A 22994-nucleotide genomic window follows, 5' to 3' on the forward strand; every position below is an offset into this window, starting at 1 on the left:
CACGTTCTTTTGGGTTTACACCGCAGTACTTTTGGAGGTTGTAGCATCCGTATAGCGTAATGAATAGAGGATTCATATTCACACACGTGCTGCATACGGCAGGACTGGCAGCTCTCCCTCTGTTGGAGATTCACCAGGCTGCAGCGCCACGGACACAAATCCCGAAGGGCCTTGGTAAGGCTGAGCCATCCTGGTTTCGGTGCTCCAGGCCACCAATCTCAGTACGAGGCTTACGTTTGCTATCCCTCAGCAACCAGACCCCTTTGCAGAATTTGCTGGGCCCTACTGTGAGAAACGGGCTGAGTTTTGCTTCAGCTAATTGATATATTTTTGTTAGTATGTCTGTATTGATAGAGGAGGCCCGGTGATGGTGGAGTCTCATCCATTGTACCAAACTAATCCTTAGAAGCGCCCTGGGGCTGTCCAGGGGTCCTGGTCTACGGGAAGTCATCTAGGTGAAGAGAGCCAGGCCAATGGCAGACTGATAAGTGGACAAAGAACAGTGAAGAGTGACAAGTGGATGAAGGTCATCTAGAGGGTGGCTGATGAAGATGAGGATAGGACCACCAGGGCGCTTGTAACTACTAACACTGGACAGTAATGACAGCAAAGACGGTGAAATAACATGTAGCGTAATCAACTAATCAAAGGTGTGTTTAGGATAATGATTTTGTAGAGTAGGTGGGTGTGCCTTGTAAGGTAGAAAGGTGTAAACTAGATCTGTAATAGGTCAGGCAGTCGGAAAGAATGTGAGCTCCAACTTCTCAGCCAATGAGAAGAGAGACAGTAACTCAGGAGGTTGGGGTAAGGGTATAAAATATCTAAAAGCTAAAGGATTGGCGTGCCTCTGATTTGAGATGCACCCAATTCAGCACTGTTTTGTATAATAAATTTTTATACCTTTGCTTCAGCGATTTTGTCCTTTTTAAATTCTAAGTGTGAGCTGGTGTTTCTCACACTACTACTACTTGTGCCTTCTCTTTTAGGCATGCCCTGTACCTTGGATGCACTGCTGAAATTGCAGCTTTACTAAGTACCTCCCTGAGGAAACATGGTCAACACAGGTATAATCCACCACAGTGCAAGATGGTGTGCAGATGCAGGAAGGAAGATGGGATGGAAGAAAAGCAACATTAATTTATCAGCTTCTTTCTCCTTGGCATTCTATCTAATCCAGACTGATATCAGTATTTTCTGTGTCCTTCCAACTGTAGCCTGCAGCTTGTTGAGAAATTGAGGAGTTTCAGCTCCATTTTGTGTTTCTACTTTCAGCCTGCCCGTCGGAGCCATCACACTCTTCAATGCCACAGCCTGTCCTTCCTTTTCTTCTGCACATTGTGCCTCCAGCTTTTATGTCCCTCTACTGATACATTTATTCCTTTGAACTCCTACTGGTGTTTTCTCTGGACGCATGCAGAAGGGATAAACATTCATTTCCAGTGACTGCATCCCTCTGATCTTCTCACAACATGCAGTCATTAAGATTAACTCCTCTGCAGCGTGTCTAGTGTGGGAGAGGCTCACAGTGCAGTGAACTATCGAGTTTATGCTCTCTGGAATGAAAACTACTTTATCATTTGATACAGCAGCAGCTTCCTAACTTCCTAACAGCAGGATAATTCTTAAAACCATAAATAAAAATAGGCACACAGTACCATTCAAGATCTTTCAGTAAAAGGTGTTATTTTATAAGCTTGCAGCCCATAATTACTAACTTGCATCAAGGAGGTATGGCCTAGGGTCTCCCAATTTCTGAAGTTTGCAATTTTAGAAGAGGAAAAGCTGCAGCTTTCACACAGACTGCAGCTCTTAGACTATTACTATTAAACACTGAGGATCAAGAAACATGTATGATGTGAGATAATGTGTTCCCTGAAAGACTAATTATACAACGTACCCAGGTGTGAATCACTCCTCCTGTAACTCCCAAATGGGGAGTTCAGGTACTTTTTAAGCTACAGAGGAGGCGAGATGACAGTGTTTTCTAAGGAACAAGGGTGAGATCTGGATGACCAAGGTAAGCCACCCCCAAAAGCCTGCCTCAATTCTAAGGAACAAGGGTGAGATCTGGATGACCAAGGTAAGCCACCCCCAAAAGCCTGCCTCAATCAAATGACACCCTCGGTGGACAGTTGATTCTCACATAACTGGTAAAGAGAGGGCTTTTAAATTCCAGTTCCTTCCTTTGTGCAGTAAAGGCGAAGTCACGCACCACCACTGCAAGCCTTTACTGTTAGCTGGGAAATGTCCTCACCATCATTAGTTCCATCTATTCTACTTACTTCTCTGCTTATTTGACATTGTTTTAAAGTTCTCTATTAGCTAGCCATGAACTGCAGTGATCTAGCTACTAAATTAAAACACAATGACAGAAAGCCTATCAGTCATTTAATATTTCAGGCAAACATTACTAACACTGAATTTTCCACCTGTACACATGTAATCCTTCTTTAAGCATCAGTGTCACATCCGTCACTCATACCACACTGGAAAAGAGTGAAACTTACATTTCATGTACAAACTCTTAACTCCGGAGTCAAAATATTTATTTCATAAAATATAAATCCAACCAGCACACCTTACGATCCGATTTCTTTCTGCTCCACAGGTTTCAGATGCCGTTTAATGACAAGCTCTCCTTTGCTCGTAAGAAAGGTGTCTGACAGTTCCTCTTCTGTTGGCAACCCATAAGGTAGCTTCAGTGGCTGTATTCTACAGGCAAAAGAGTTTGCTTAGTCAAGTCCTATGACTAGAAGAGAGTAATGTTAAGTGTTCCAAATGAAACAAATAGTTAACAAACCTTATCAGATGTTTAACAACTTTCAGTTTGGAATTCACAGAAGGGATATTTTTGTGCAGTCTTGGCTGATGTGCCTATATAAAGGACAGAATAGGTGTTACAAATGCATTGCCAAACACTAAATCTCTGTTCACTGAATTTTTCACACTATCTGTAAAAATCTAAGCTGGATTTGCAAATATAAGATTTAGAGAAGTAACTTCTGCATCAAGAACATACATAAAAATACAAAAGTCAAAACTTGATCAAACTATTGATTACGGTAAAATGACAATTTCAGCTTTATTCCCATTACATTATCAATATATTTGAATTTCTTCCAACTTTAAAAAAAAAAGATGTAAATATATGTATATGTATAGATGTTTAGGGGTAAGACTGCTTGCTTCAATTAGATCTTAAATTGATCAAGCAAACATTGTTTCTCTGTAATGTATCACTTACTATACAAATTCTTGTACAATGTGCAGTTGGCCTAAAAAATTTGGACAAACACATCTTTGACACAAACTCTTAAAAATCCCTTTGAAAATGTATCATCCCTTTTGGATCTGGAAGCCTTTTCATTAATAAATGAGTCTTATTTGCCTACCTGCAATATCTGAATAATATGACCTACAGAGAATACTGAATTCAATGAACTTACAAATCTATTTTCATTATTTTAGCAGAATTCTCAAGGTAAAGTTCTCCTCAGGCATGCATAGCAATACCATACAGTGATATTTTGAATTCCCACTAAATGAGCATTTGCCATTAATATTCCTCTCTGCTCTTAAACACATCATCGATTTCTCAATTATATATGTAGCAGCTGTAAAGCAACCCAAATCTTGTGACTGCAAAATTGAGATCCTTAAAAAAAAAGCCACCACCTTAATTCTACCCCATGTTTCTACATTTCTGATATACACAATAAATATAAAGAACAACAATCATACTTTAACCAGTCCAAGATCACGTATTATCTTTTTTTCCCAATACGGGCGACCAACTACACTTTTTATTCTAGTAACAACGTGGATTTTGTGGGGCTGATCAGGGTCACCTCCGTACTTTTCATGATCTCCAGGCCGTGGCTGAAATACCTAGAATAAGAAGTTCACAAAAATCACATACTTCAACTTTGGTAAAAATTCTTACATGTTTAACTAGTTTTCTTTTCAGAAGGTCAAAGCACCAACAAGTGAACTCAAATTTAGCTTTCATAACATTAAATCAAACCTATTTTTATAATGGTTTTCACTCTTGAGTTTGGCCATACAACTGCATAGAAATGCACGGACAATACTATACCAGCACAGCATTTAATTCACATGCATCTCATTGAAGAACCTCTGCTTAGCCTCTGAATAGTAAGTTTTTCCACAGGCTTTAAGAATGATTTTTAAGGAAAAGAGTCAAACAACACTAGGTGGTATCTTGCAAAAGGATACAGTGTAAGTCAAACTTCCCATCTCTTTCATTTTAGTTATTTATTCCATAGAATATTTCAGTACAAGGGACCTACAATGGTGACCTAGTCCAACTGCCTGACCAATTCACAGCTGACCAAAAGTTAAAGTGTGTTGTTAATGGCATTGTGCAAATGCCTCTTAAACAGACAGGCTTGGAGTATTGACCACCTCTCTAGGAAGCCTGTCCCAGTGTTTCACTACCCCCGCAGTAAAGAGATGCTCCTAATGTCTGGTCTAAACCTGCCATGGTGCACCTCACGCATCCTGTCTTCACCAGGGTGAAGAGCTCTGCACTTCCCTCTCCACTTCCCCTCCTCAGAAAGCTGTAGAGAGCAATGAGGTCCCCCCACAGCCGCCTCCTCTCCAAAACAGACAAGTCCAGAGTCCTTAGTTGCTCCTCAAAGGTCATTCCTTCCAGCCCTTTCACCAGCATTGGTGCTCTCCTCTGGATGCACTCAGAACAGCACACAGCACTCGAGGTGAGGCCGCACCAATGCTGAATACAGAGGGATAATCACCTCTTTTGAGCAGCTGGTTATGCTGGGTTTGATGCACCCCAGGATGTGGTTTGCCCTCTTGGCTGCCAGGGCACACTGCTGACTCCTCTTGAGCCTGCTCGCGACCAACACCTCCAGATCCCTTTCTCCAGGGCTGATCTCCAGCCACTCCTCTCCCAGTTTATATGTGTGCCCGGTGCTACTCTGTCCTAGGTGCAGAATCTGGCACTTGTTCTTGTTAAATCTCATGCCATTAATGACTGCCCAATGTTCCAATCTGTCTAGATCCCTCTGCAAAGCCTCTTGTTCCTTGAGAGTCGACAGCACCTCCCAGTTTGCTATCAGCAAACTTGCTAATAGTGCATTCAACTCCTGCATCCAGATCACTGATAAAGATATTGAACAGATTGAGCCCTGAAGAACACTGCTGGTGACCAGTCCAGATGTAGCCCCATTCACTACAACCCTTTGGGCCCTGACTTTCAGCCAGTTCTGCACCCAGCGCACACACCGTGCTCATCTCACAGTCTCTAGAAATCTGTCATACCACAGAGAGCACAGAATTAAGCAGGCTAATACCTATTTTACGGTTTCTCAACTACTGGAGCACATACCGAGTCTGGAATTCTTGACCTGGTAAACAGACAACGAACCCACACCGCGGACGCCATTCCCTCCATCCTCTTCCCCAGCATCTGCAAAGAGAGCAGGACATCATCACTTGTCAGGATTTTCCTTATAGCTCTTCAGACTTGAAAACAAGATTACACAGCCACCCAAACTCAGACCGGGTGAGCACACATCCCGTGTTTACTATACCTCTCAGCAGCTGAAGAACAGACAGTTCTGTTTTGCACATGCAAAGAGGGGAAATTTAGATTAGATATCAGGAAGAAATCCTTTCCTGTGAGGGTGGTGAGGCACTGGAACAGGTTGCCCAGGGAAGCTGTGGATGCCCCATCCCTGGAAGTGTTCAAGGCCAGGCTGGATGGGCCTTTGAGCAACCTGCTCTAGTGGGAGGTGTCCCTGGCCGTGGCAAGGGGGTGGAATAAACGATCTTTGAAGTCCCTTCCAACTCTAACCGTTCAACCATTCTGTGACACCGGGCGCCCACAGGCTCCTCGCCCCCCTCTCAGGGGAGGCACCGGCTGGGCCCAGCGGCGATGGCGCCCGAAGCGGGGCGAAGCTCGCTCCCCCCGGTAACGGCCCCGCTCTCCCCTTCCCCCTCTCAGCGGCGGCTACGGGGTGCCGGCAGTGCCGTTCTCCACCGTCCCTCACCGCTTCACCCCGGGAGGACCCCCCCGTCGCAGCCAGTACCTTCCAAGCGGCGGCTGGGCCCGCCGTGGCCGCCATTTCGGTGCGCAGCCTGCCGGCCGGGCACCACCACCACAACACTTCAGTTCCGCGCCGGGGGAAGGACAAGAGTGAGACACAACCCCTTTCCCTCCTCCTCCTCCTCCTCCTCCTCAGCTTCTGTTTCTACCCCCGTCCCCGTTCCCCCTCCCTCACCCCCCCGTTCGCGGCGCCCATGTCGCGGGCGGGGGGCGATGGCACCGCCGCGCTGGAGCGGGCCGGGGCGGACACGGTGAAGCGGGCGGTGGAGCTGGACCTGGCGTCTCGGTTCCAGGAGTCGCTGGTGTGTTACCAGGAGGGCATCGACCTCCTGCTGCAGGTGGTGAAAGGTACCCGGGCGGCTGCCGGGCGAGGGGGGGGGGGTTTGGGAGCCGTTGAGGCGGTCGGTTATTAAACACCCTCTCGGCTCTATGGGGGGGCCGCCAGCCGGGGATGGTTTGGAGGGGAAAAGAGCCGTGTTTGGCGCCGAGGGGCCGGCCCCGGTCCCTCCTTGCCTCAGGGGGAGGGAGAGGAGAGCTGGTGGTGTGTGTCCCCCCCGGGAGACCGGGGGCCAGGCAGGGCTCAGCTCCCCACCCCCCCGACCCCGAAGAACCGGCCCCTGCCCTTTTGATTCACAGCCACGAAAGATGAGGCGAAAAAGCAGCGTTTCCGGCAGAAAATAAGCGAGTACATGACCAGAGCTGAAGATATTAAAAAGCACATTGAAAAAGAGAAACAAGGTATGGAGCTGCTGCATTTAAGGGCCTGTTGTCGCGTGAAGAATTCACGGGCGGGGGTGGCTAACGCAGGAATCCTGTCGTGATCTTCACTAAAAAAGCCAGACTCTTTCCTTTTCTAGATGGCGAATACCATAAGCAGATCAGGATAGAGGAAAATGCTACAGGTTTCAGTTACGAAAAGCTTTTCCAAGAGTACCTCACTGAGGTTGTGTCTGAAGTTTGGGTGGAAGACCCCTACATCAGGCACATTCACCAGGCAAGTAGATACTCAGCGTAGCTGACGCAGATGTAACTGCTAAAAAAGAAATTCTAGGTTACTAAATCAAATAAAACTTTTACAGTTGTATAACTTCCTACGATTCTGCGAGATGCTAGTTAAGGGGCCGTGCAAAGTGAAAACAATCCACCTCCTCACTTCCTTTGATGAAGTAAGTGTCTAGATTTTAGTTTCCATTTCCCCGTACTCAGGTGATACCACATGCAAATTTTTATATATATATATATATTTATTTTTAAATATAGATTTGTTCTTACTTACCAGTACTTGGTATACTGAAGCTCTGATGCCTTCATCAGAAAACACAGATTAAAATAAAAATGTTATAGTTGAACGTAAGTTACTTTGTAAGTTCAGAGGTTTTTGATAACTCTAACAAATTCTTGGTAAGCAGAATCTTAAATGGAAAAGATATTTTTGTGAAAGTTTTGTTGTGGAAAATATCATCAGAACCAAAGCCTCTATTGAGATACGGATTTTTTTTCTCTTCTGACAGCTGTATATAGTTGTCATTTTAGAGGCTTTGATGAGCTAAACCTTCTGAAACTATCACTGCATTCATTTTGGCTCAAATAGCAATTCATATGTAGTTTCAAAGGGCTGAGAGTGGGCTCCTTCTCCATATCCCTTAGCAAGTGTACCTGTAATCTGTCTGCTTTTTATCCTGTCTTTGAGACTGTGAGTCTGCCTTTATCCAAGTTACTTTTTGTTCGTTTAAGTTATTACTAAAAATGTTTTGATGGTAAATTTAGCAAGAGGTGACCAGAAGTAGAATATATGGTTAAAACCCCCTATGCCCCCATGTTATTTTTACTTTTAACAGGGTAGTGGGAGGAACCAGCAGATAAGTGGCTTGGAAGAAATACAACAATCATTGACGAATTATGGAGTAACACTGGATATTGTATTTTCGTCTTCCATACATGATCGAGAAATTAGGTGGGTAATATAAACAATCAGTGAATGCCAGTTACTTAAGTCAAACTACTTAACCCTAACTTTTGAGAAAATTTGTTAATTACCTTTGTGGTTAACAAAGTGCAAGACAGTGGCCCCTCACTGGGTAAAATCAGCCCTCCATAGTTCCGTGTGTTCAGACTGAACATAATAGTAGATGTCTGTTTATACAGAACAGTGCCTTCCATGGTTCATACAGGTTATCAGCTACACTAGGAAATAGTTGTGATTGAAACAAGAAGCTTGTGCATCATGTGGATCTAACTATTTTTTTTATTCAGTGTACTCATAGTATTCAAATTTGTGAATTTTTAAAACAGATTCAACAATGGATGGATGATTAAAATTGGAAGAGGTCTTGATTATTTTAAGAAACCAGAGGTAAGAATGCTTTGACCTCTTTAATCAACTTACACTGTAGAAGAGCTCATTCTGTTTTCACCATGTCAATCCTGTTAATTTCTGCAGGGTCGTTTTAGCATTGGATACTGTGACTTTGACTTGCGACCTTGTCATGAGACAACAGTGGATGTCTTTCATTCTAAACATACAAAGAAAATGTGATCGGAGATGACTGCTTTTAATGAGTGTTTTTATAAGCATAAAAATGTAAGACTGGAAGATGCTGCTTGAGCCCAACTGTCCACCCTCAGAAGCAACTCTTCTAAGTACTTAGTCCAGCACAGGTTTTTATAATCTATAGGTTTAAGAATATTTGAGACTTTTCACTCTGAGAAAACACAGCTGTACAACTCGTCCATTTTACTTCTCCTGGAATCTTAATTGGTACCATCCATGTCTAAATTTGACCTTGATTTCATAACAGACCCTCAATGCTGTCTCTCAAAGGCCTCTTTATTGTCATTTCTATTTTCACTATTAATTTTATCCTGAGCGAATTTTTGGTTTTATATCTTTAATTGACCACCTCACAAACATTTGAGGCTGGGCTGCCACATGTTCTTTTTTATAAGCAGCCTTATTTACTTCCTTTAATTCCTGTATTCTAATCATGAGTGTTAGAATAACAAAACACTATTCTGCTGTGTTTTGGTCAATTCCATAATACCTGATTTCACAGACTTTATTAGTAACCCCAAATCTAACATTCCATTTTCCAAGCTCCTTGCATATAAATATTGTAGTCTTCAGTATACAGACATTTCAGGATCATCTTATGTGTCCCTGCATGATGGATTTTGGGCTGGAAAAGATGCAAACAGCTGTGTTATTTTCCCGGTCATTCCTAAATATTCCTTTATTCCATGATGTATGGTCACATACCTGATTTCCACCCTTTGCATTAGGTGTGGAAAGGTTGTATGATCCTCTCCCAATCTTCTTCCCTGACTTGCAAGTTTAATGTACTTTCAGCTAGTCATGCCAGTCTCAACTGCAGTAAGCTATTTCCCTGCTACTAAGATAGTCCCCTAAAAAAATAATTTATTTTTAAATTCTTGCAGAAGTAGGATACCCTGAAACTTTCTTGTTGATAATGATTCTAAGGAATATGCTAATTGGAAAAAGGACAAAGTCTCTTACTGTCTTTCTTTCATTCTTTGGGAACCAGAAAGTATCACGTGACCTGCTGCTGCTTTTTCTTCTTATACAAAAGTTCTTGATCATCAGCAAGAATCCAGCAAAATTGTATATTCTGGTATAAAGAACAGACAGGGACTCTTTTGCAGGTGCCATCAAATTCTTTTCAACCTCAGGACTGATAGGTGCCTTATGCTTTCTGCATCTTCTAATACAATACACCTCCATATTCTAGTAGCATGGTCATTGCTAGAACTTCCTCTCCTATGTTTCTTTTTCCTTGTAGGTGCTGTATTCCATTATTTTCATTTTTTTTTTAATTTGCTTTATTCTTTTTTCACCTTCTGTCACCTAGTGCTGCTATTCCATTACTCTTGCCTCTAATGCAACAAAACTATTCCACGGCTATCAAGAAGAAACAGAGCTGATCTTTGCCTTGTTCTGTGGGCCACGGTTTGCCAGTGGTCTGCATTCTTTACCTTTTGCATTGTAATGTCCCAGCTTTTCGGTGTTACATCAGCAAAAAGAGTAACATAATGTGCCACAGAAGCCGTACATTACCAGTCGGTCCCCACAAACATTCCAGGAAGCTCCCTGGCTTGTTGCTGGGATACTAGGTTTCTAGTCACTGTTGTCAATTTTATTCAGTTGTGTATAATATATGCCTATTTTTAATGGAAATAAAGGTTATTTTTTATTATTTGTGGTTTTAGTCATCTGTTTGGATTCTTATCTGCGCTACATGGGGTAATTCAAGGAAGCTGGGTAATGCCTTATAGATCAGCCATGTTTGGGAGAAGGTTTGGTGTAAATACAAGAAGCTTCCTAAACCTAGTCCAGCACTTTCAAACATACAGGGGCAAAATAAAAAGCCACCTTAAATATTTTAGATCAACTTTAAATTTTAGTACTTCACTGGAAAGTAAATACAAATGTTTATGCTTTCTGCATCCTGTAATACAATGTGCCTCTCTGTTCTAGCAGTAACCCCCTGTGATGTGGTCTTCTACAAGTACCACAAGAGGCAAGCATGGTCTTCCTTCTTTTGCCTGTACGTTGCTACAACTTTTTCTCTGTTTTCTAATTAGAATGTAATTCACTAGCTAAGGCTACAGATTTCCTTGTGGATCCCATGGATATGCAGTATCTGTACGTATATGTATAAGTAAGCCTTTAGTGGCATACCAGTTGGCACTGCCCTGCAATTTTTACCTCTAAACGCTTTATCTCTGGATAGTTCCTTTCTCTGTCAGTAGGAGCACGACGTATGATGAGGAATGGGCATCAATGAATGGAAAAAAAAATAGTAATTATCAGAGAAATCCGAGAGTACGGTTCCACAATCGTTTTACTGACTCTAGGCCACGTTCTTCTGGGCTGCCACTCACAGTTATGTAGTCAGATCATCACCTGGATTATGCAGCCACCACGGTCCCTCCTGGTGTCACCTGTGGAGATGAGCTGAAGCCACCTTCCCTGCTGGAGCCAGCTGAGTGTCGTCCAGTCCTGCAGTGTGACTGCCTGCCCTGGCCAAGGGCTGCATTCACCCACATTGACGGCTCGCCTTAGCTAAAGGTAGGTGGCTTCTGCCATGTCATTTGCTCCTACTGAGTCCCATCTTTTGAAGAAGACAGTGTGCAAATAACATAGTAACACCCCATAGGCCTTTGCAGGCCTCACGTGGTAAGAAATATTTGCAGCTAACAGTCTTGTCTGCATGATTTAATTAGCAAAGGACTGAAGTATTCATAAAAGGATACGCTGCCTAGGGCTTCCTAATCTGTCTATTGCCTCCTTATTTGAAGAATTTCAGTTGCTGCTTATCTGAGAGTTTGGTGAAGAATGAGTTTTATAACCTAACAGAATCTAAACTTTTTAACTGTCTGACTTGGGCAGAGTTCCTATAACCAAAGGCTGTTTCTCGGCTGCTCTGTACGCTCTCCTATAGCAATAAACTGCTGCTGTTTTCACCTGATCAAAATTGCATTCCAGTTATTCTGTGACAGAATTTGGTACCGTGGCATGGATTCACGTGTCCTGCTTTTCCTGGGAGGACCACAGACTGATCCCTGCCGAAACACCCTTGGTGTTCCTCAGAAAAGTAAGTGACCTTTTGAAATCCCTACTGGAACTTCAGCTGAGGGTTGTCTGTGTGGACAAGGACATTGGAAATCAGAATGTCCTTACAGACCTAATCGTAAGTCTTTTAAGTCCAGCAGGGTTCAGTTGCCCTAACTTTCCACTTCACTCGTCCTTCATGCCACAGCCTCAGAAATATGATTAGGACAGCCCTAAGGACAGACATCATTGCTCCCTTACTTTCTGTAGGGCAGACTGGTCCTTATTTATCTTGCCCTATTAATGGCAAGATTGCTGCTTGCCTAATTGATACAGGCATTTCTTGATCCACTGTATATCCCTCTGGTTTTCCTGCAGTTCCCTTATCTTCAGAAGTAGTAAACACTGTTGGTATTTCAGGACAACCCATATATCATCTGGTAAGAAGCCCTTTGTCTGTAACTATCCACCTCATTTCCGCATACTATGCTTTCCTTTGAAGTCCCACCACCCCAGTTAACCTTCTGGGAAAAGACTTATTGTGCCCTCAGTGGAATTCAGCTTGATGTGCTTGCCCCTCGACAGGGTGAATTTACAGCTTTTTTGCTCAATGAACCTCCCACTTCCAATTTAACTAACTACTGCTCAAGGGCAGTTGGGTGAAGAGTTGTATAACATAAAGGTATATAAACTCTGTAACTGCCTCGTTTGTGCAGACTTCACATCAGTGGAGTCTGTCACTGCTGCACAGGGTTCTCTCCTATTGCAATGAACTGCTTCTGTTCTGACCTGATCAAAATTGCATTCTGCTTATTGGGCAACAACAGTGAAATCTTCAGCCTTTCTTTCATAAAGTTGCTTTATATTGAGCTATTATTTTTATTTAACATGAAAACAGTCATTTTCGGTTCACTATTGCATTTCATTAGCAAATTTTCTACTAGGTGGTAACATAAGGAACCTTTTTTCCCATCTGTATTTGTAAGTGTATTTCCTAACTTAGAATTATTCCCACTTTTAGCTTAGGTACCAGTACCTATGGCAGCAGCAACTCCCAGCTTTGTGCCAGGCAGTGCAGGTACAAAGGAGGCACTTACAGCTTCTGTCCCAGTTAGCCTTTCCTGCCTTCATCACATAAGCCCCCACACTGAATTTCCTAATCCTTGCTCAGCTTTTGCATTTCCACAGAAAAAAGCCCTTATCCAGGGTGGAACTGCTGGACTGATTCACTGTACAGTGGTGAGCTTAGGTTACTACCGTGCTTGTACAGTGGAGACTGAGGGTCACCAGCACTCTGCAAGAAAGGGCTTTCAATCAGAAACCAGGGGACATCCCTCTCCACAGAGCTCCAGGGATCAGATGTGGCCTTTAAGCTACTACCTGCAAGGAGAGGGGTGCAGGCCAGGGGATGCAGTGCAGCAGCACAGCGGCACTTTTCCATCTGCCCCATCCCATGCATCAGCCATTTGTACCTTCTCTGCTACAGAGCCAGTTTGGGGGGTCTCCACCATTTTCCCTGGTGTAAGCAGCAATGATGTCTGTCAGTATGGAGTGACACAGGGCTGCAGCCTATTGCAGTGGCTTACGTCCTTACATGACTAATAAGAGAAAAATTCAGCTCGTGGAAATTAATGTTTTAATTTTGTCTTCAATAAATTGAAGTTCAGCAGAAGTTCTACTTACATTTTCAAAATGCAAGTCACATTAACATTATCATATTCTCACATAGCAGATTCCACCTGCTCTGCAACTCCTCATCTTGTGGACACACTCTTAGTAATGTTGTCACGAGCGTAGTGATTTCATTTGGGCAAAACTTACTGCCAGTAAGGCTCTTCACCAGTTCGCTGGACAGTGCTGGTGGCAGCCACTGCTCTGGCAGATCAATGTTACAGACTTCAATCCTTCCATGCTTTACATCCATATCTACTTTCACATCAAGAACAGAATCTTTATAGACCATGTTAAAACAGGTGCTAACGCTGAACTTGGGTGTCTTTCCATACACCCATTCCCAGGTTTGTAGTTCTTTAGTTTTATTATTAATTCCGGGAAGCACAGTCTCATCAGCTGGATTTATTAAGGTGATGTGACGATCTGTTTGGTGTTGTGTAGCATATTCTTCAGCAATGGCATCCAGGAGCATCTCAGAAGTTAAACTAGGATCCTCTTCAAAGAGATTTTTCACTGAGGCAGGCACACTAGGAGTGGCATTGCTTTTTATCCCTTTGTAAGGACTTTTTAGCACAGAAGATAAAACAAACTTATCTGCGTTACAGAGTAAGGTACAGTGGTGATAAGCACTTGTCCGTCCCAGCTTTGCAGCAGTACCTGAGATTTTGTAATGTCTATCTAGCAAGATGTCATATCTGTCAGTGACACGCACATCTAACTCAGGGCGCAAGGCTTTCAGTGCCTTCACAACCAGTTTCAGGTTTTCCATTCGTTCGTATTTTTTTCTGGATGTAAAGAAAGTCAAATTGATATTGCCTAAGTCATGGTAAACTGTCCCTCCTCCACTTCTTCTCCTGGCCAGTTTTATATTTTTTTGCCGCAGTAGCCTGAGGTTGCATTCCTGCCAGGGATTCTGATGTCTCCCTATTACCACAGCAGGGGAATTTCTCCAGAGGAAAAGGACCTGTCGGTTCTCTAAATTCATGTGGTCATGGATCCAGTCTTCCACAGCTAGATTTTGGTAAACATCATTAGAAGTAGACTGGATAATGAGGCTTCCACTTGTTGTGCTTCTGAAGCCAGCTTTTGGAGTCCTAAGGATGCAGGATAGCTGAAGGCAGTTCTTTAATGATGACTGGAGTACCATGTTTTTAATGACTGGACAGTAGATGGAAGGAACACTTGATCTGGTAAAGCTGAATGTGGCAAGTGCACAACCTGTTGTTGTGACAGCAATGAAAATTGCTCGTGGCACTCATGGTGCAGTCATGCTCTTCCCAAAGCAGCAATGCTCCTCAGCTGATGTGACAGGGCATGTTTCTCCTCCTGAAGCTAGCGATGCCGTTCAAACCTGGACGCGTGCTTAGTGTAAAAGTGGGGGTTGCAGAGCAGCTTCTCCTCGCAGTCCTCGGTGCCTAAAGAAGACAAAAGAAGAAATGGAATTAAACTGTGTGGTTTCCCCTCACTCAATGCAGTCTTGCTAATACAATTGTGTGTATTTCGCTAAACTTAGGTTTAGCAGTCCAATTTTACTGGATTTTTTAATGGAATCATGGAATTGTCAGGGACCTCTAGAGATCATCTAGTCCAACTCCTCTGCTAAAGCAGGGTTGCCTAGAGCACATCACTCAGGACTGCATCCAGGCGGGTCTTAAGATCTCCAGAGAAGGGGACTCCACGACCTCCCTGGGCAGCCTGTCCCAGTGCTGTCACCCTCACCGTAAAGAAGTTTTTCCTTATATTTGAGTGGAACTTCCCATGTTCCAGCTTGTGCCTGTTGCCCCTCCTCCTATCACTGGAAACCACTGAAGAGTCCGGCTCCATCCTCCTTCGATTGACCCACCCTTTAGGCACTTGTCAGCATTAATAAGGTCTCCCCTCAGCCTTCTCTTCTCCAGGCTAAAGAGCCCCAGCTCTTTACATCTTTTTTACATCGATAATCAAACCCAACAAGTTCCCCAGCTTGTGGGGTCAGTGGGGAGCCAGCCGGGTGGCCCCCGCAGAGCCCTACCGAAAGGCCCCCCAAGCCCCACCGATTCACCGGAGCCGTTTCGCTCCGGGGGCAGGCGTTCCCTCCACTGTGACTTCCCCCCCGCTCCCCATTCCCCCCGGTGCAGCGGCCCTATCTCCCCGCACCGAAGCGAAGCGTCCCCTGCCCCGCAGCCGCCGGTACTCACGGCGGGGAGGGGGGAGGAAGCGGCGGCGCCTTCCGCTTCCCGCGGTCAGAGGTGGCGGGGGCGGCCCCGGTACGTGTGTGCGGCGGGGAGAGGAGAGACGGGACGGATCGTCCCGCTGGTGGTGGCGGCGGGGGCTGTAAGCGGGTTTTGGTGCTCGGGTGTGAGCTGAGGGTGTTGTCCCAAAGCTGGGTTCTCCACCCGGTGTGCCAGGAGCGGATCCACGCACCGAGGCGAGGGATTTATTTCTGTGCAGAGGTGGGTGCTCGGTGTAGCGCCCCTTGGCTTGTACGTTGTAAGCTATTCTATTTTACAAAAATCCACTAATTGGCATACCGTACTCATCTCACAACTTCTCAATAAGCTCCTGTTGACTACTTGTATTCTTGCTTCAAATTAAAGGTAAATTAAAGGTCCAGAGAAGGGCGACAAGGATGGTGAGGGGTCTGGAGAATAAGTCTTATGAGGAGAGGCTGAGGGAGCTGGGGTTGTTCAGCCTGGAGAAGAGGAGACTGAGGGGAGACCTTATCATGCTCTACAACTACCTGAAAGGAGGGTGTAGAGAGATGGGGGTAGGTCTCTTTTCTCAAGTCACAGGCGACAGGACAAGAGGAAATGGCCTCAAGTTGCGCCAGGGGAGGTTCAGGCTGGATATTAGGAAAAATTTTTTCACCAAAAGGGTTATCAGCCATTGGAATGGGCTGCCCAGGGAGGTGGTTGAGGCACCATCCCTGGAGGTGTTCAAAAGACAGGTTGATGTAGTGCTGGGAGGTATGGTTTAGTGATGATGCTCCTTGTTTGTTGTGCGCCTTATATTTGAGTGGAACTTCCCATGTTCCAGCTTGTGCCTGTTGCCCCTCCTCCTATCACTGGAAACCACTGAAGAGTCCGGCTCCATCCTCCTTCGATTGACCCACCCTTTAGGCACTTGTCAGCATTAATAAGGTCTCCCCTCAGCCTTCTCTTCTCCAGGCTAAAGAGCCCCAGCTCTTTACATCTTTTTTACATCGATAATCAAACCCAACAAGTTCCCCAGCTTGTGGGGTCAGTGGGGAGCCAGCCGGGTGGCCCCCGCAGAGCCCTACCGAAAGGCCCCCCAAGCCCCACCGATTCACCGGAGCCGTTTCGCTCCGGGGGCAGGCGTTCCCTCCACTGTGACTTCCCCCCCGCTCCCCATTCCCCCCGGTGCAGCGGCCCTATCTCCCCGCACCGAAGCGAAGCGTCCCCTGCCCCGCAGCCGCCGGTACTCACGGCGGGGAGGGGGGAGGAAGCGGCGGCGCCTTCCGCTTCCCGCGGTCAGAGGTGGCGGGGGCGGCCCCGGTACGTGTGTGCGGCGGGGAGAGGAGAGACGGGACGGATCGTCCCGCTGGTGGTGGCGGCGAGGGCTGTAAGCGGGTTTTGGTGCTCGGGTGTGAGCTGAGGGTGTTGTCCCAAAGCTGGGTTCTCCACCCGGTGTGCCAGGAGCGGATCCACGCACCGAGGCGAGGGATTTATTTCTGTGCAGAGGTGGGTGCTCGGTGTAGCGCCCCTTGGCTTGTACGTTGTAAGCTATTCTATTTTACAAAAATCCACTAATTGGCATACCGTACTCATCTCACAACTTCTCAATAAGCTCCTGTTGACTACTTGTATTCTTGCTTCAAATTAAAGGTAAATTAAAGGTCCAGAGAAGGGCGACAAGGATGGTGAGGGGTCTGGAGAATAAGTCTTATGAGGAGAGGCTGAGGGAGCTGGGGTTGTTCAGCCTGGAGAAGAGGAGACTGAGGGGAGACCTTATCATGCTCTACAACTACCTGAAAGGAGGGTGTAGAGAGATGGGGGTAGGTCTCTTTTCTCAAGTCACAGGCGACAGGACAAGAGGAAATGGCCTCAAGTTGCGCCAGGGGAGGTTCAGGCTGGATATTAGGAAAAATTTTTTCACCAAAAGGGTTATCAGCCATTGGAATGGGCTGCCCAGGGAGGTGGTTGAGGCACCATCCCTGGAGGTGTTCAAAAGACAGGTTGATGTAGTGCTGGGAGGTATGGTTTAGTGATGATGCTCCTTGTTTGTTGTGCGGGTGTCTATTTTTGTCAGTTAGGTTGACGGTTGGACAAGATGATCTTTAAGGTCCCTTCCAACCTAGAAGATTCTGTGATTCTGTATAATACATCATTGGAGTAGGCCGCCCAGGGAGGTGGTTGAGTCACCATCCCTGGCTGTGTTTAAGAACCGTTTAGATGTGGTGTTGGGGGATATGGTGTAGGGGAGAACTTTAGAGTAGGGTAGATGGCTGGACTCGATGATCCCGAGGGTCTCTTCCAGCCTAGATGATTCAAGGATTCTGTAAATTACTACACTCAGTGAGGAGGGGGTCTCACCTAGGAGGCTTACAGCTTAAGATACAGAGGTGTAGTTTTCACATTTTTCATAAGCTAAGTTCACCTGAAGGACACACGCTTTTTTATTTTCAACCCTTTGTAACAACCAGCAATGCTGCAGTTTTAACAGAATGCCTCAGTTTTCCCTAATTAGCTTCCTTGTGTCTTTTTTTAGCTATCTAGGGCCTGATACAAGACACTTGTTTTCTTTGATTGCCCAAGGTAATGATAGGGCAAGGGGAAACGGTTTTAAATTGGAAGAAAAAAGATTCAGATTAGATCTCAGGAAGAAATTTTTTACTGTGAGGGTGGTGAGACATTGGAACAGGTTGCCCAGGGAAGTTGTGGATGCCCCATCCCTGGAAGTGTTCAAGGCCAGGCTGGATGGGGCTTTGAGCAACCTGCTCTAGTGGGAGGTGTCCCTGCCCATGGCAGGGGGGTTGGAACTTGATGATCCTTGAGGTCCCTTCCAACCCTAACCATTCTATGATTCTATGATTCTAAGGTCTTTTCTTCCTTAGTAGCACCTTATCTGCTTTGCCTTCATCAAGGGGAGCTGGTGGCAGCACAGTGAGGAGACACGCGTGAAGGTACCGCTGGTGACACTGCAACCAGGGGTCTCAAAAGAGAAATAAATTATGGCTCAGAAACCTGGAAATTGCCTTTGCCTGAAAACGCTTCATGTATTAGATACACAAAACACACAGCAACAGCTACTCACTGGTAGTCTTGCTGTGAAAACTCTCTTTCTCATCCCTACTTAAACAACTGGATTCTCCCTTGCTTAAAAAAAATATTTTAAATCATCAAGATAGAAATATTTTAAGCAGATAAGAAGTCTAAGACAATAAATTTAAATAGCTCTGTAGTTTAAAGTTATCTTTCTTCCTTAGTAGCACCTTATCTGCTTTGCCTTCATCAAGGGGAGCTGGTGGCAGCACAGTGAGGAGACACGCGTGAAGGTACCGCTGGTGACACTGCAACCAGGGGTCTCAAAAGAGAAATAAATTATGGCTCAGAAACCTGGAAATTGCCTTTGCCTGAAAACGCTTCATGTATTAGATACACAAAACACACAGCAACAGCTACTCACTGGTAGTCTTGCTGTGAAAACTCTCTTTCTCATCCCTACTTAAACAACTGGATTCTCCCTTGCTTAAAAAAAATATTTTAAATCATCAAGATAGAAATATTTTAAGCAGATAAGAAGTCTAAGACAATAAATTTAAATAGCTCTGTAGTTTAAAGTTATCTGCCATCAAGATATTTGCATCTGCTAAGTTCGACCTTAATAACAATTAAGTTATTCTGTTAGAAGGTTTGTTATAATTCCTTCTGTCACTGGAAGATGGCTAATGAAAATAAAAATCCTCTATTCTTAGAGGTTTGATATGTTCACAATGAGATGTTGGTATTTGCATTATCTCAGCACTGTCGGCTACATTTGTAGAAATTGGAGCTTCTGTACAGGCAATCTACTACAAATGTCATGGTGCTGTGGTTTCTTCTCAGCTTGTCTATATGGTAAGAAGTGCTTCTCTGGCCTTTGAGGTCAAATTCATTCTTCCACTCAGTTAACTGTTTGAGGTTTCCTTTGGGTTTCTTTCAGCTTTAGCAGGAGTTGAAATTGTGTTTCAGACACCTTCAAACAGTTACCTACACTACTTAAAGACTTTTTTTTTAGTTTCAAAAAAGACTTTGAAAACTTAATTCTTGAAGGAAGCTTATAAACCTTGAGGAGATTTTTAAAATACTTAAGAATCATCAGAGAACTGCTAAGTTCAGTTACAAAGTTGCTTTGGCAGTACAAGATTACTTCTAAGCTCCCCAATTATTATTATGAGTAGTAATAGTATTAAACACAGTAATATTTTCTTGGATTACCAATCCATGGCTTTTTCAAATTAAAAATTGTCTAAAACAATGGCAGTGCAGCTGGGGGAGGCTGAGAAGGAGCAAGAATGATCAGCTGCTGTGCAACGTGCAGTTGAGTAAGTTAAGGCTCTTAAGCCTGCTTAAAAAAAAAAAAAAACCCCAAAAAACAACCAACCCACAAAACAAACCTCTGGTAAGAGATTGTAAATTGCTAAGTGGTATTAAAAAAAGTAGGTCGGTGTTGATCTTTACTGCCTCTCCCAACAAAGTAATTGTGAAGTATCGGATCATGCCAGCAAGAGGCAGATGCACGACGGATAAAAGGAATGATTCTTCATGCAGGACCCAGCTTTGCAGTTCCTCACCACAGGATGTTCCGGATGATAGAAGTTCTCGTGAGTTCAAAGGGAGACTGAACAAGTTAACACAAATGCACAGAGGCTTCTCAAATACATAGAAACTATCCATGACGTTCACGAAGATACAGAAACTAAATGTTGATAGCGTAATTCATTAACAAACCGGAAATGGACAAAGACTAGATAATTAAAGATGTATTGCATGCAGCAGATTTTCTTCAGGTTTGCATTGATTTAAGCCATTTTTAAAAGTCTACCAGACCTTAGCTATAACTCTTCTTCAAGATCATTCTTAAAGTCGACCAGACCTTAGCTATAACTCTTCTTCAAGATCTGTTTTCTGTATTTAAATTTCCACTCTGGGCCAGCACTCAGTGCTACTAGTTGACATTTTTATCCACAGTAGCATTTATAGAGCCAAATAGGTGTTATACACCTCTTGCTGGTGTACATGTATCCATAAAGGATACACTCCAAGCTTTTATTTCTCATTCCTCCTCTCTACTGGAGTCCCAAGACACAAACGAATTGTAGAGGAAAAGTGTGGGACAGCAGGTTGTTGTACTTCACATAGACTATTCCTCTTGAACAGTAACAGAGGTCATTTTTCTTCTTTCTGGTTCTAGGAATAGGTGGCTTAGGAAGAAACACCAAATCAATATCCTTATTCAGCTGAAACAGTGGAATTCTTTGAAGAAGCAATTTGGCTTTGGAGATGAGGTGGTCATATATGTTCCTCTTGAAGAGTAACAGTTAGAGGTCATTTTTCTTCTTTCTGGTTCTAGGAATAGGTGGCTTAGGAAGAAACACCAAATCAATATCCTTATTCAGCTGAAACAGTGGAATTCTTTGAAGAAGCAATTTGGCTTTGGAGATGAGGTGTTCATATATTTGCTTTACAAATAAAGAAAACTATATCTCATAGAATCATAGAATGGCTAGATTTGGAAGGGACCTTAAAGATCATCCAGTTCCAACCCCCCTGCCATGGGCAGGGACACCTCCCGCTAGACCAAGTTACTCAGAGCCCCATCCACTGTGGCCTTGAACACCTCCAGGGATGGGGCATCCACAACTTCCCTGGGCAACATGTTCCAGTGTCTCACCACCCTCACACTAAATATGATGGGTCCTGAATTCCCTTTACTTTCTGATTGAAGAAACCATAATAGAATAGCTATATTCCCTGAAAGATGAAGGAGAAAAGAAGGTGGATAAAGGGTGAAAGGCTTCAGAGATTACTAGTGCGAGCCTGTGGTTCTTTCCTACTGAAGAACTGGATCTTTAAGAGCAAGACAATTCCTTACCAAACCCTTAAAAGAAATATGTGAGTCTAGCAGGGCAAGCAAAAAGTAACAAACCATCACCAGATGTGTGCTGGTGGCCATTAGTGGGAGAAACAGACTCTAAAAGAAGCCTGATGTGATGTGTGTCCCAGTGCTTGGCATGTTGTATTGTCACACTTGAAAAAAAAAGTTGGTAATTATTTTAAGCAGTTTGACAAGGGCATAACATGTTGCTAAATTAGACTGGTGATAACTGTTCACTAGGGTGAACTATTCTGTAATCCATAGGATAAAAAACATGCTTTTTGTCCATAAAAATGTGTTTATCTAGTGTTCCTGATATCGGAAAATCAGCTTCTGAGAAAGTTGGAAGAATGCAAAAGTGAACCTGGGCCCTTCAATGCTGGTAAGAGGAAGTGAAATGCATCTTTGTGGGACTCCTGATGTTATTAAAAAACAAAAATGCCGGACTATTTGTTTCCCTTTTGGCATGTAACTCTTGGAAATTTGCAATATGTCGTTTTGCCACGGGGTGTCACTAAGAAAATACCGTGAGCTGTTACACTCTGTTTTTCAAGTGGAAAACTGTTGGCCTAACCAAGGCAATTCTGTTCCTTTAATTAGCACCAGAACTTGCTAAAAATGTAAAGTCTGTAGAATATATTCTGACAGTAAGCCAAAAGTATGAATTTATAAACAGGATTATGTTACATTATAAGCCAGCAGAAGATCCTGAGAGAGACACTCGGAACATAGAGTCAGCCCTTGGTAGGATCCAGCAAAAACTGCCTTAGGGACACTTACTCCAGTATTTCTCTCAGGAACACAACTCTGCCCAAAAAACAACCAACCCACAAAACAAACCTCTGGTAAGAGATTGTAAATTGCTAAGTGGTATTAAAAAAAGTAGGTCGGTGTTGATCTTTACTGCCTCTCCCAACAAAGTAATTGTGAAGTATCGGATCATGCCAGCAAGAGGCAGATGCACGACGGATAAAAGGGATGATTCTTCATGCAGGACCCAGCTGTGCAGTTCCTCACCACAGGACATTCCGGATGATAGAAGTTCTCATGAGTTCAAAGGGAGACTGAACAAGTTAACACAAATGCACAGAGGCTTCTCAAATACATAGAAACTATCCATGACGTTCACGAAGATACAGAAACTAAATGTTGATAGCGTAATTCATTAACAAACCGGAAATGGACAAAGACTAGATAATTAAAGATGTATTGCATGCAGGAGATTTTCTTCAGGTTTGCATTGATTTAAGTCATTCTTAAAGTCGACCAGACCTTAGCTATAACTCTTCTTCAAGATCTGTTTTCTGTATTTAAATTTCCACTCTGGGCCAGCACTCAGTGCTACTAGTTGACATTTTTATCCACAGTAGCATTTATAGAGCCAAATAGGTGTTATACACCTCTTGCTGGTGTACATGTATCCATAAAGGATACACTCCAAGCTTTTATTTCTCATTCCTCCTCTCTACTGGAGTCCCAAGACACAAAGGAATTGTACAGGAAAAGTGTGGGACAGCAGGTTGTTGTACTTCACATAGACTATTCCTCTTGAACAGTAACAGAGGTCATTTTTCTTCTTTCTGGTTC

The 22994-nt window shown here is 44.0% G+C and overlaps 3 protein-coding genes across 4 annotated transcripts; 1 reads left to right on the forward strand and 2 right to left on the reverse strand.

Moving 5' to 3' along the window:
* Positions 1-2371: 2371 nt before the first annotated feature.
* On the reverse strand, positions 2372-6144 carry MRPL30 (mitochondrial ribosomal protein L30). Its single transcript, XM_014960403.1, has 5 exons — positions 6072-6144; positions 5369-5449; positions 3742-3888; positions 2801-2874; positions 2372-2712 (listed from the first exon to the last, which is right to left on the reverse strand). Exons 1-5 carry the CDS (start codon positions 6105-6107, stop codon positions 2580-2582), a joined length of 471 nt encoding a protein of 156 aa, XP_014815889.1. The 5' UTR covers positions 6108-6144; the 3' UTR covers positions 2372-2579.
* A 44-nt stretch (positions 6145-6188) lies between these two features.
* On the forward strand, positions 6189-10299 carry MITD1 (microtubule interacting and trafficking domain containing 1). Its single transcript, XM_014960402.1, has 7 exons — positions 6189-6436; positions 6725-6826; positions 6946-7082; positions 7168-7254; positions 7927-8042; positions 8381-8441; positions 8529-10299. Exons 1-7 carry the CDS (start codon positions 6283-6285, stop codon positions 8622-8624), a joined length of 753 nt encoding a protein of 250 aa, XP_014815888.1. The 5' UTR covers positions 6189-6282; the 3' UTR covers positions 8625-10299.
* A 2977-nt stretch (positions 10300-13276) lies between these two features.
* LIPT1 (lipoyltransferase 1) lies at positions 13277-16732 on the reverse strand. Of its 2 annotated transcripts, none has more exons than XM_014960405.1 (2): positions 16716-16732; positions 13277-14746 (listed from the first exon to the last, which is right to left on the reverse strand). In XM_014960405.1, exon 2 carries the CDS (start codon positions 14476-14478, stop codon positions 13357-13359), a length of 1122 nt encoding a protein of 373 aa, XP_014815891.1. In that variant the 5' UTR covers positions 14479-14746; positions 16716-16732; the 3' UTR covers positions 13277-13356. The 2 variants fall into 2 exon arrangements, with proteins under 2 accessions (XP_014815891.1, XP_014815890.1); XM_014960404.1 differs by lacking the exon at positions 16716-16732 and adding an exon at positions 15468-15513.
* Positions 16733-22994: the final 6262 nt, after the last annotated feature.

Source organism: Calidris pugnax, unplaced genomic scaffold (assembly GCF_001431845.1).
Source record: "Calidris pugnax isolate Ruff unplaced genomic scaffold, ASM143184v1 scaffold188, whole genome shotgun sequence".
Taxonomy (NCBI): Eukaryota; Metazoa; Chordata; class Aves; order Charadriiformes; family Scolopacidae; genus Calidris; species Calidris pugnax.